Source organism: Prunus mume, linkage group LG3, assembly GCF_029339155.1.
Source record: "Prunus mume cultivar Tortuosa linkage group LG3, ASM2933915v1, whole genome shotgun sequence".
In the NCBI taxonomy this organism is placed as follows: Eukaryota; Viridiplantae; Streptophyta; class Magnoliopsida; order Rosales; family Rosaceae; genus Prunus; species Prunus mume.
The window spans coordinates 3824628-3837152 of NC_142700.1; the positions used below are offsets into that span (position 1 = coordinate 3824628).

Here is a 12525-nt window from a genome sequence, read left to right on the forward strand (position 1 = left end):
AAGAATGAGTCTAACTTAGTGATGATGTGTGATGGATGATGGATGAAGGTGAGGACCTTAAGCATGTATGTAAAGACTTGGGCAAGCGATAAATGTAAAGAAGACAAGATATACGTGGTTCACCCTTAATGAATGGGCTACGTCCACGGAGAAGTGTGTTCTCATTATAATAGTGTATGATTACATTTGTACATGGGGTTGGACCCGAATATAAAGATGACAAGTAAGATGCCTAGGTCAGGGATCTATAAGAGAGTCCCCGGCTCTAGGGTTTAGCTTTGAGACCCGGATCCTCTTCTAAGTGGAGAGAAGAAGTCCCCTTTTCACATGGATACTATTCCCTATTTATAGGGAAGTGAAAGTGGGAGGTTTGTGTAGATTTCCGATGTGGGACTTTGCGCAAGTCGCTGTGGTGGTGACATGTGTCATGGTGTTGATGCTCTTGGTGCTAGATATGCTCGGTTGATTATGGTGTAAACAATGACTTTGATGGCTACGCTCTCGTTGGTTTTGATGTTCTTGGCATGGTAGACTTTGGCGAAGGTGCCATTCCCAAGCAATTTGCCGATTTCGAAGCGACCCAAAAGCGGAGCTGGGATGTTTTTGGATTTGTTGGTAGGAGTGGAGGGGTTGGAAGCGACGCCGTTATTGGTAGCTTTGGTGGTGAGGTTTGGCATTCCTCCGGGAAGGGACGGCCCTCTCTCTCGATTTCTCAGGTGAATTTGGGTTTTTGTGATTGTTTGATTGAATTTTTTTTTTTTTTTTTGGGGTTGATTTATTGGGCTTTTTTGTTGTGTTTGGGATGTGATGTTTGGTTTGTTGGGTGTTGTTTTGATGATTGATGAGTGGTGTGTGTAGAAACTAAAGGGAGATGTTTTATTTGGTTTTGGAGACAATGATGCTCCTTATATGGTACAGGAATATACCCTCCACCTCGTCCCAATACAATACTTAGAATTTTTTTTTTCTTTTTCTTTCTATTTTTTTATTTAATTTTGTTTGCCTCATATAACAATATATGACGTTTACGATAAGTTTAAGAAAATATTCTGTAAATGGTCTAAGGTGTTTTTTTTTTTTTTGGGTAACAAAAAAAAAGGCTAAGTTTTTGCTAGCAAGTTTCCCACAATCTGAAAAGCATGCAATATAAAATATTAAGTTGTTGCAAATTTATTTATTGTTTCGGGAAAGATTTTCTTTTTAGTTTATTAGTCATCGATTTAACCTTATTATGTTAGTGGTGACAAATTGTTCATTAAATAAACATGATTAGCGTCAATTTTTATGTCAAGTGCCCTTGTCACATAGCATGTGATCCAAAAATATTCCCACAAAAATAATATGACACTTTCGTATTACTTAACAATTTTGTTTTATGAGAAGTAGACCTCCTTAATTTAATCATTAACTTATTGTCGGGCCTTCTAGTTCAACATTAGTTACTTAAAGAGTTAAATTTTTATCGTGAATGTTGGACTTTAACTATTATTGTTACAACTATAAACCTTTGTGTGGCGAAAAAACGAAAGGGAAAAAAAACAATTTACCGAAAAAAGGGCCATGGCAATTTGCTCAAAGTTCAAAGTTGAATGTTGAAACCAAAAACATGGTTGCATGAGAATTGCAACTTCCATGTTTGACAGCGCAACATAAACATGGGACATACGAAGTTTAACGGCTCTTTATGTGTTGGAGGAGTCGTGAGATGCAAGAGGTTAAAACTCTGTACAAGAAGAAGAAGCAGCTTATTTCCAACCAAGTAATCTTCAGCCACTTAGTGGGTAGCACGTGTGTTATACTAAACGGGTGCTGACAATGTCACACATAGGCAATCTCAATCCAGCCTAACCTCATCAGACGTCCTACACCGACGATCAGGCTTACTATTATACCGTCAAACATTTAATCGGTCACGTGCTTTTCTAAGCCACGTTGTACAACTAAAATTGCTACACGTGATTCTGAAGAAAAGATGCCAAGGATTGATTTTGATTTGGGCGGGGAACTGCTCACGAGAGTCGAACCAGGAAATTGAATGGTTAAGAAATGGATGACTTGATGGTGAAGCAAGTTAACTTGATGGTCGGTGATGATTTTACATATCTACGGCATACAACTGTTACAAAATCTTCAACATGCAATTTCTTTGCCTATTTTACCCTTTATTATTAGTAGTAAATAAGTTGACCCAAAAAAAGAGTTAAGTATTGGGCCTCCCATGTTTTGATGATTGCACTCCATCTCTATGTGAGTGGAGGGCCTGGAGAGGGTATTTTTTAATACAAGCGTTAGTCTAAATGATTTTTAACACACACACTACAATGGTGTCACGAGGGTTCGAATCTAAGACCACTAACTTGCAAGTCAAGATCATTTTTTATTAGACTAGACCTCATTAGCCATAAAAACAATTTTTAAATTCAATTATTTTGGTCACCAAACTCTAGGCAAATAATTGAATATTTGAAAATTAAATTGCCAGATATATAACTTGTATGTTTTTAAAAAATTATTATTTTTAAATAATAAATGCAATTTAACTCTAAATATGAAATTCGTACAATTATTTAGTTTATCACATCGACTAATATCTCATCATCATTCAACCTTTCATGAAATCCGTATATGAGTATTGAAAGAAAAAGAAAAGATTTGAAATGAATATGATAAATTTTCAAAAGATAAGGTAGTGACGCTTAAAAGACAAACAATGTTGCAATTTCAATGATTTGAAATATATATATATATATATGTAATTTTTTTTTTCGTATTGCTTATAACAGCAGAAGTACAAAAGTGGATAAGGACTTGTAGATGTTGAGATGAATGGAAGTAATGCCAACGGATGTGTATCATGCATCAGAAAAGTGTCTTGAAAGGCTAATATACACAAGTTTTTTTTACTTTTCAATTTAATATGCTGCTAAATGCAATGCACATTTATAATGATGCCCTAATATTGAAATTTTTTTTGTGACTAAACTGAAATTAGTCGCATTTACAAATTATTATTATTATTATTATTTGTGAAAATTTGAAAAGGAGAGAATGAGGTGTCATTGGTGTTTGAACGTAAAATCACTAGGGAAGCTCTATCCAAATCAGTCATATTGCTAATTGAAATGGCTTTCTATGTTCTTTTCAATTGATCTAATAAAATACTATCGCTTGTTTGGTAAAAAAAACTATTTCATATTTTAATAACAAGGAAGATAGTTAATTATGAATATAACAGATTAACTCACCTAATAAGCGTTCTATCTAAGTCAATATATATGTTGAAATCGAAGTTAACCAAAGTAAGAAGAAATTAGTATTAAAGATGTAATAACCCAATCCTAAATTAAATTTTAATTAATAAAATATTCAAATCAAAGACGATTTTACCCCGTGACTATTTTAATGGTTTAAAAGTTGACTTTTTGTTTGGGAAAGACTTTGGGAATTTCAGTTGTACTGTTGCGTAGGGCACGTCAAGATGAGTCCGTAGACACAATATACACAAGTTTTTTGACTTTTCAATTTGATTTAAAGCTAAATGCAATGCACATAATGTTGAAAAATATTTTGTGATCAAACTGAAATTAGTCACATACACAAATTATTATTATTATTATTATTATTTTTTAACATTTGGAAAGGAGAGGGGATTAAGTGTTATTGGTATTTAAACTTGATATCACTAACCAGATAAATACTTTTACGGTTTTACCATTGAACTATCAAACTTTTGGCAGCATTATCAAGTATGTACAGGCCTAAGCCCAACAAAGCGAAAAACTAACGGAAATTGGCCGTGGTCTGAACAATTAACTGCTTGCAAATTTAGTCCACCAGCTTGCTATCCTGGAATATGTATGTGTATATGCTTTGTTTCTGAAAAAAAAAATCAAAGCAAAAGGGTCCTTATTATGCAGAGGAGATTGGATTGACCATCCATATCTGATTGACGGAATATATAGATGTATGGCAAGTTCTTCTACATTTGTGAAGATGCCCAACTGTCCATTCTTCCTTCATTACAAGTCGTTGCATTTGGCTACTTGCGAATTTCTGACAGCGTTTCGCTGAAAAATTTGTAAGTGTTTATGAATCATATAAACATGGGCACCATTTGAATGTAAGTCAAGTCCGGATGGGGCTAAGGATGCCTTGCCCTGTACTGCAATTAACTTCTCGGCCCCCTCTTTGGCATATATGGAAGGAAAGGAATAGATGAGTCTAGTTTTCCTGTTACAGTCACGTGAAAACATTCACAAACAGAAACAGATGAGATGTATTAGCAAGTTGTTGCACATTTATGAAGACAGATGTGTGGAGACTGGATTGACTATCCATATCTGATTGACGGAATATATAGAGACGTATGTATAACAAGTTCTTGCACATTTGTGAAGACAGATGCGTGGAAAGCAAATGCCCAATTGTCCATTCTTCCCTTATTACAAGTCCAAGTCGCTGCAATGAATGGACCAGTTGCATTTGGCTACTCTCGAATTTCTTCCTCCCATGGTGCAATCATGTGCCCCACTCTTTGGCAACTTGTTCTGCCTTCATAGATTGGCACTGCAACAAATTATTCAATGATTTCAAGTTCTAAATCGGAAAGGAAAAAACAAACGAAAAACAATTTGAAGTTGGAAGGAACTTCTCTGTTTTTGTTGCTCAAGGTCATGGAGAGAAGTTGTTTCCTCTTGTCAATCACCTTCTTGCTGGTGCTGCAGCTGCAGTACAGTTCTATAGGCACAGTAGGTGCAGCACAAACCAACATCACCACGGACCAGTCTGCTCTTCTTGCTCTGAAAGCCCATGTCACTAGTGACCCTCACAACATCTTGGTCAATTGGTCAACGACCACCTCTGTTTGCAATTGGGCTGGCGCTGTTTGTGGTGCTCGTCACCTCAGAGTAGCATCATTGAATCTCTCGTACATGGATCTCACAGGCACCATTCCATCATACTTAGGCAACCTCTCATTTCTTGTTGAGCTGGACTTAAGAAACAACAGTTTTCATGGCACCCTGCCCCATGAATTGTCTTATTTGCATCGCCTCAAGTTTATTAGCTTCAAATTCAACAATTTTATGGGATCCATTCCATCATGGTTTGGGTCCTTCCCCAAACTTCAAATCTTCAGTTTGCATGGCAATCAGTTTTCAGGTTCCATACCTACGATTATCTTCAACTTGTCTACATTGCAAGTCATAAATCTAAACATGAACAAACTATCAGGTACTTATGTTATGTGACAACAAGCTATCTAGACTCTATTGTTGATTTATCATTAGGTTTCCACATCTTGTTATTAATCTATAAGCCTAATATGTTTTTTTTATTTAGAAAATTATGCTACTTTTTTCTTACTTGCAGGTCATCCAATACTCAAAAACTCTCACTTGAATAGATTATGTATTTGGTTTTTAATTTTAAGAACGGTTGAGTCTATAATGTTGATTTTTTTTTTAATATACTCAGAAAGTTTTTACAAAACTTACATTTATGAAATTAGTGAGTACATGTTGTGTAGGCTATAAATGATAAAACTGGTTGGGTGTTGGGGGATAAAGACATAGATGATAGATTGTAAATAATAGGGAATATTTATGACCTTTTTCACATGGAGGCCCATTATAACATGATATTTTATAAATATAAAAAACACCCTTGAAAAATTCCGTATTGTACCTTCAAGTGAAAAAATTGTAACATATTAATAAACCAATTAGAAAGTGACCAAGTGACTAGTTGAGAGTTTTTTTTTCCCTCCAAAATAGCCACTCTAACAGCGTTTCTATAAATTATGTAGTGTGGTGTTTGTTCTAATTTCATTTATTTACATGTATTCTGAGTCTTTGTTTGGCATACTTAACAGGTGCGATCCCCAGAGAAATAGGGAACTTAACAATGTTGAAGGAGATACACCTTGACTCCAACAATTTCAATGGTATATATATTTGTTGCATTGCCCTTGATATGATACAGTTATATACGACTCCGCTTTTGTTGCAATGCATTATATGTGCATAAAACATGAATTTAACATATAATGTGCATATATCTTAATGATTTTTCAGAAATTCCAAAAGAGATCGGCTTTTTATATCAGCTGGAGAAGTTGTATGTGCAGCGTAATGCCCTAAAAGGCCCTGTTCCTATGGTTGTTTTCAACATGTCTTCTTTGACTACGTTGTCTCTATATGGAAACAACTTGAGTGGTGGTCTTCCAGACAATATATGCCAACATCTTCCTAGTCTTCAATCCTTGTATTTGGGTAGCAACCAGTTTGATGGTCCACTTCCATCCAAATTATGGCAATGCAGAGAGCTTCTTCAGCTTAATTTGGAGGAAAACAATTTCAACGGAAGCATACCAAAAAATATTGGGAACTTAACAATGATGAAGCTTTTATCCCTTTACCACAATACTTTGACGGGTAATTGATATTTCATTATGTTGATTCAATTATGATTTATCTTTTTTATTTTGTTTGCATAATTTATCTTTATTTAACTATTTCATATTTTAGTAAATGAGGGAGATAGTTAATCATGCATAGAACAATTTTTTTTGGTCAAAATCACTGGAAAATTCATTAGAATCGAATAGTAAGGTTTACAATCATGAATATAACATATTGACTTGCCTAATAAACGTTCTATCTAAGTCAATATGTTCAAATCTAAGGTTAACCAAAGTAAGAAGAAGAAAAAAGAAGAAGATGTATAAAGACATGCAAACAAAAAAGTGTTTTGCTCAAGGAATATGACATTTTGTAAACCATATATTTTCGTCCCCAAATTATGGCCAGATTTCTTAATTTGGTTCAAACACAAAACTTTTTAGAGATTTCCATGTAAATATTGTTGTATTAATCAATATTATGAGTGTGACATTTTATACTAAAGGTCATGAACAAGTAGATAGCGTTAGATTAGATTAATAATCTAAATGGCCTCATCCCATCGTCAATCTTCAATATCTCCACGACAGAAAAAAAAAAGAAAGATTGAATTACCGTTTCTATCTAAGTCAATATTCTTTTCTAACTAATGCTAATGCTACAACGTTGGTGAAATTGTGGCAGGCACTATACCAAACGAGATCAGTGATCTTCCAAATTTAGAGTTTTTGGCATTCGGAGCTAATGACCTCAGCGGAGTAATCCCCAAACTCTCCAATGCTTCTATGCTCATCAAGACAGATTTGGGCCGAAACTCATTTACAGGGTTTATTCCGAGGACACTCTGTGCCTTAAAAAACCTTCAGTTTCTTAACTTAGGAAGAAATAATTTGACGATTGATACTTCCACTCTCTCTTGTTTGGCTAATCTTGGAAATTTGACAACACTAACTTTGGAATTTAATCCGTTAAATGCCAGACTTGATCATTCCTTTCGGAATTGCTCTACATCGTCGCTACAATATCTTTATTTATTCAATTGCAGCATGAGGGGTAACATTCCCATTGGTATTGGCAACATTAGCAGCTTGGTAACCTTAGCCCTGGCATACAATGAATTGAGTGGATCAATTCCAACTTCAATGGGAAGACTTCAAAATCTCCAAGGTTTGTATTTGGATGATAACAAGTTGCAAGGATACATCCCAAACGAACTTTGTCAACTAGATAACCTAGTTGACTTATCTCTGGGTGGAAATCAGCTTTCTGGTTCTATACCTTCTTGCTTGGGCAATCTAGCCAGATCTCTCAGAAATCTATCACTGGAGTCCAATTCATTGAGTTCCACAATACCATCTACTCTCTGGAGACTGGCCTATATCTTGTATGTGAACTTATCGTCCAATTCTCTAATTGGACCTCTCTCACAAGATATTGCAGAGTTGAAAGTTGTGGTAGGTGTAGATTTATCAAATAACCATTTATCTGGTGTTATACCAAGCACCATTGGGGGTCTTTTGGATTTGGAAATTCTATCCTTGGCAAATAATAATTTGGATGGCCCTATTCCAAGTTCATTTCAGCACTTGATCAGCCTGGAATTCTTGGATTTATCCAGAAATAATATGTCTAGCGTGATCCCAAAGTCTTTAGAAGCTCTCTTACATCTTAACTACCTGGATTTGTCCTTCAACAGGCTTCAAGGAGAAATTCCAACAGGTGGACCCTTCCAAAACTTATCCGCTCAATCATTTGTCTCAAACAGTGCACTTTGTGGTGCAGCTCGATTTCATGTTCCACCATGCAAAAATAGTACACTTGAACCAAATTGGAAGAAAGCTAAATATATCATTGCAGGGATCATATTAGTAGTTCTCCTAGTCGCCTCTGTATCTATCTTTCTACTACGGAGGAAAAGGAATGCGGAAGTTTCAATAGAGGCTACCTTGTTCTCTCAACTTCATTGGAGAAGAGTTTCACACCTTGAACTTCTAAGGGGGATGGATGGATTTAATGAAAATAACTTACTTGGAAGTGGGGGTTTTGGCTCAGTATATAAAGGGACACTTTTAGATGGAATAGATGTTGCAATAAAGGTTTTCAGTTTACAGCTAGAAGGGGCTTTCAAGAGTTTTGATAGGGAATGTGAAATGCTAAGCAATATTCGTCATCGAAATCTTATCAAAATCATCAGTTGTTGCAGTGAAATTGATTTCAAAGCCTTGGTACTGAACTACATGCCTAATGGGAGCCTCGAAAAGTGGTTGTATTCTCAAAACTCTTCTCTGAATATCCTAGAGAGGATGAATATAATGGTAGATGTTGCAGTGGCAGTGGAATACCTTCATCATGGTTATTCAGTACCTATTGCCCACTGTGATTTGAAGCCCAGCAATATACTACTAGATGATGATATGGTTGCGCATGTTGCCGATTTTGGAATTGCAAAACTCTTGGGTGGAGGAGATTCTATAACACAAACCATGACCCTAGCCACAGTTGGGTATATGGCTCCAGGTGATATACTTGCTAATTTAATATCTTTCAATTCTATTCATGTTGTCCTTAATTACGTATAATTATCATTTCATCATACACATGAATATATAAGTATAATTCATAATGCAGAGTATGGATTGAAAGGAATGGTTTCAACAAGAGGGGATGTGTATAGTTTTGGAATTCTAATGGTGGAAACATTCACAAGAAGGAAGCTAACAGATGAGATGTTTGGTGGGGAAATGAATATAAAGCAATGGATTGCAAACTCACTAGTATTACCAGATGCAAAGATAGATGAAGTTGTGGATGCCAATTTGCTTGGGATTGGGACAGAGCAGGAAAACGATGATCATGTGAGGAAGAGGGATTGCATATCAGCCATTATGAGATTAGCTCTTACTTGTTGTGCAGAATCACCACAAGAAAGGATAAGTATGAAAGAAGCTGTAGCCACACTCAACAAAATCAAGACAAAGTTTTTGAAGGACGCTGCTGCAGGAAGAGGTGTGCTGTTAAACCGTCCTCTTATTCAGCAGCGCTTCAATTAATGGGTCCTATCTTATGACATGTATTTCATGCACTTTGATTTGATTCAATTTCAGTCTTTAATTTACACAATGTAAAGGAAGGCATGCCATTTTATTTCGAACCAATTATATGGCGGAGTGTGTAGACTTATTATATAATATACTAGTCTTGGTTGTTGTGGTATCAGTATGATTATGGCAGCTAGGCCTCCCACCCTATTTTTGTTGTGTAAACAAACAAGTTGGGTTTGGACCCATTTGGGAGCTGTTAGCCTAAAAGCTAAAATCATACACATGTGATATATATGGGCCTAAGCCCAACAAAGCAAAAATATTTAATTGAATTTGTATATCTGTTTCTCGAAGAAAAAAAAAAGGTTTTTTTAATTTTATATTAAAAAAATAGAAGTCACCAAAGATATTATAAATAAAGAAAGAAAAAATTGGTTGGAGAAGGTTTGTTAGCTTAAATTATGTTTAGAATATTCCCAAATGTTGGTTTGTTTTTTTTCATAGTTCCAATCCAAATGCGCTGTCATTCCATGGAGGGTTTGGTTTGGAATTTTGTGGATTAGGTGATGCCTTATGTGCATTATGTTAAACTAAACCTCCAAATTGATTCAAATTTAATGTATTTTATTCACACAAAGAAGAAAACACCTAGCTGAACTGAGCCAGAGATCATGTGGCCAGGGCAGGTAAATTTGACCACGAGGACTCAAGTCATGTATGTATGTAGCCTGTATAGGTGGTGTGGTGATCAGTGGATCAAGTTTGCTTGCCCTCCTTCCAAATCCAATGGAATTTATTTGATGCAGAAATGCAGACTGCAGAGCAATAACTAAAAGTTTTGATTAATTGCACTCTACCTCTTAAAAGTCTAATTCCAAGGGTCTCACAAAGCATGACACATTATATATTTATTTATTTTCCATCTAAGCTATTTAAATAAATTTAAAATTATTGAAGAATATGAATCCCACATCAGAAACATGACAAAATAAAATACAAAATATAATGAATGATTTTACTACTAATAATACCGAGGCCTTTTGTGATCAAACCCTATACTTATTGGGCTTTGTAGGTGATTTAGTTGGGGACAATATTGGTGTTGTTAGTAGGAGTCCAATATTCCTATTTAGGGTCAAGAGGCGTGCAAACGTGTTTTATTGAGTTTTAATTATAAAAAAAAAGGCTGAAGAGAGTTAACAAAGTTAAATTAGTGTTAAGTTGTTTGCCACATGTCGCAAAATGGAGGAGGAAACAGGGGGCGCAAGAATTTGGTAACAGAAAAATTGGACTCAGTTAGTAGTGGGTCGTTGGGCCGTCTCTCTAAAATTAACAAAAATTAACTGGTATTTTACCAAATGGTTTGGACTGAAGAGCTGAGTGGAAAGCTTTCATATTAGCAGCAGGTCCATCCATGCTTGCAATTACTCCTAGAGAGGAAAGAACCTCTTTGACTGAGGTCAGAGGTGGATATGACTATAAGGTTTTTAGTCAAAGGTCAATATAGTAGGAGGGCATTATTTCTTTCTGATATGAAGTTCGTCTTTGATCATGATGTAAATGCGAATTTGCTGCATGTTTATAGCCATGGATTCAATGGGGGCTGGTATTCAAATGTCTAAAATTCAACATTGCATATTGGATTCAAATATCTTTTTAATAAGAGGTATCCAAGAACGAAACACCACAGCAGTTTAGCCAAAAGAAAGAAAACACACATTTTCCTTTCCATATCAGCACAGATTCAGGGAAGTCAACAAGCAAAAATTGTATATGCAAAACAAGGAACAACACATTTCAAAATGCTCTAAATTATGCAGAGTAATTGTCTTGTCATCTCCATTTTCCATACCAGCAGAAATTAGAGTGCCCAATCTTTGACAAGAAGCTCTAAACCAGAAACTTGGAAATGTCAAGAAGCCCTCTGTCTGTCTGTCCCTTTCAGTTTCAAACTGTAATTAGCTAGCACCCACCAATCCTCTTCCCCACTTGAAACAATTTATATTACTAAAACAAACTAAAACACAGTAGAGTGGGTCATTTGGAATATTAGGTAAACCTAATATCATATCTTTTGGTAATTAATTTAACCAAGCTCAAAACAACATATATATATATATATATATATATATTTTAAAGTATAAGCAATAGTCTCTAAACTACAATGGGAGAAGTTTCTCTCACATATACTATCAAGGTGTCATGAGAGTTCGAACTTTAGAACATTAATTTGCAAGTCAATACTCTTTTCCGCTAAACTAAACCTAGACAGAAAAAAATCATTTGCCGCAAACCCATAAATATTCTGAAAAATTTGGGTCCCCAGGTGGCCAGGTCTTTTTTCTTTTGACCGGAGTCCCCTCCCCTGCCAATTAATTTAAAGCTCCAATAAGCTCATTCGTCTCTGGCTGGGCCAAAATCTATCCAAACAATACAACAAATGACTGAAATTACCAGCAAAACAAGAAAAAGGCAAAGATGTTTTGAAACTAAATAAGCCATGTAGAATTTCTTCACTGGGAAAAAATTGAAAGAAATTTCGCAATCACCGCATCAGTCACCGGTGAAATTTAAGAACCTTGAGTGAGTCAGAGCAGCTAGTCAGCCAAACCTGTCCGACTTCTGTTGTCCTCCAACTGTTACACTTCCTTCCGCCGTTAGATTTTCCCGTTAAACTTAACGCCTTAATCTCCCACTTCACTTGCTCAACTTATTAAACCCATAACATTGACGAGTGCCTGCCCCTGTTTTCTCCATCCCTCCTCCATTTCATTCACTACTCTCTCTCTCTCTCTCTCTCTCTCTCTCTCTCTCATGGACACAAAACAGGAAGCAGAGTTTGAGAACTGAAACCCAGTTGCAGAAAAAGAAAATGAGAATGTTGTTGAGGTTTTTGGTTCTTCTGGTGCTGACTGCAATAGCAAAATCTACATGCAACGGCACAGACCAAGAGCATATCTTTATGGCTTTCAAATCAGTAGCAGGTTTCAATCTATCTTGGCTTCATCAACAACAAGATCATCAATCCAACTGTTCACGCCCGCCCGTCATAGAAATAATGCCCCCCCCTCCAAAAATCTCAG

General features: G+C 35.8%; 1 protein-coding gene and 1 pseudogene across 1 annotated transcript; both read left to right on the forward strand.

Annotated features, from left to right (window-relative positions):
* Positions 1-4408: 4408 nt before the first annotated feature.
* Positions 4409-8011, forward strand: LOC103324993 (uncharacterized). The gene is given in 5 exon segments (XM_089049149.1): positions 4409-5232; positions 5873-5944; positions 6075-6434; positions 7086-7828; positions 7831-8011. Coding segments are annotated over 5 exon segments (1872 nt in total). The 5' UTR covers positions 4409-4583; the 3' UTR covers positions 7879-8011.
* A 390-nt stretch (positions 8012-8401) lies between these two features.
* LOC148918457 (putative LRR receptor-like serine/threonine-protein kinase At3g47570 pseudogene) lies at positions 8402-9451 on the forward strand (annotated as a pseudogene).
* Positions 9452-12525: the final 3074 nt, after the last annotated feature.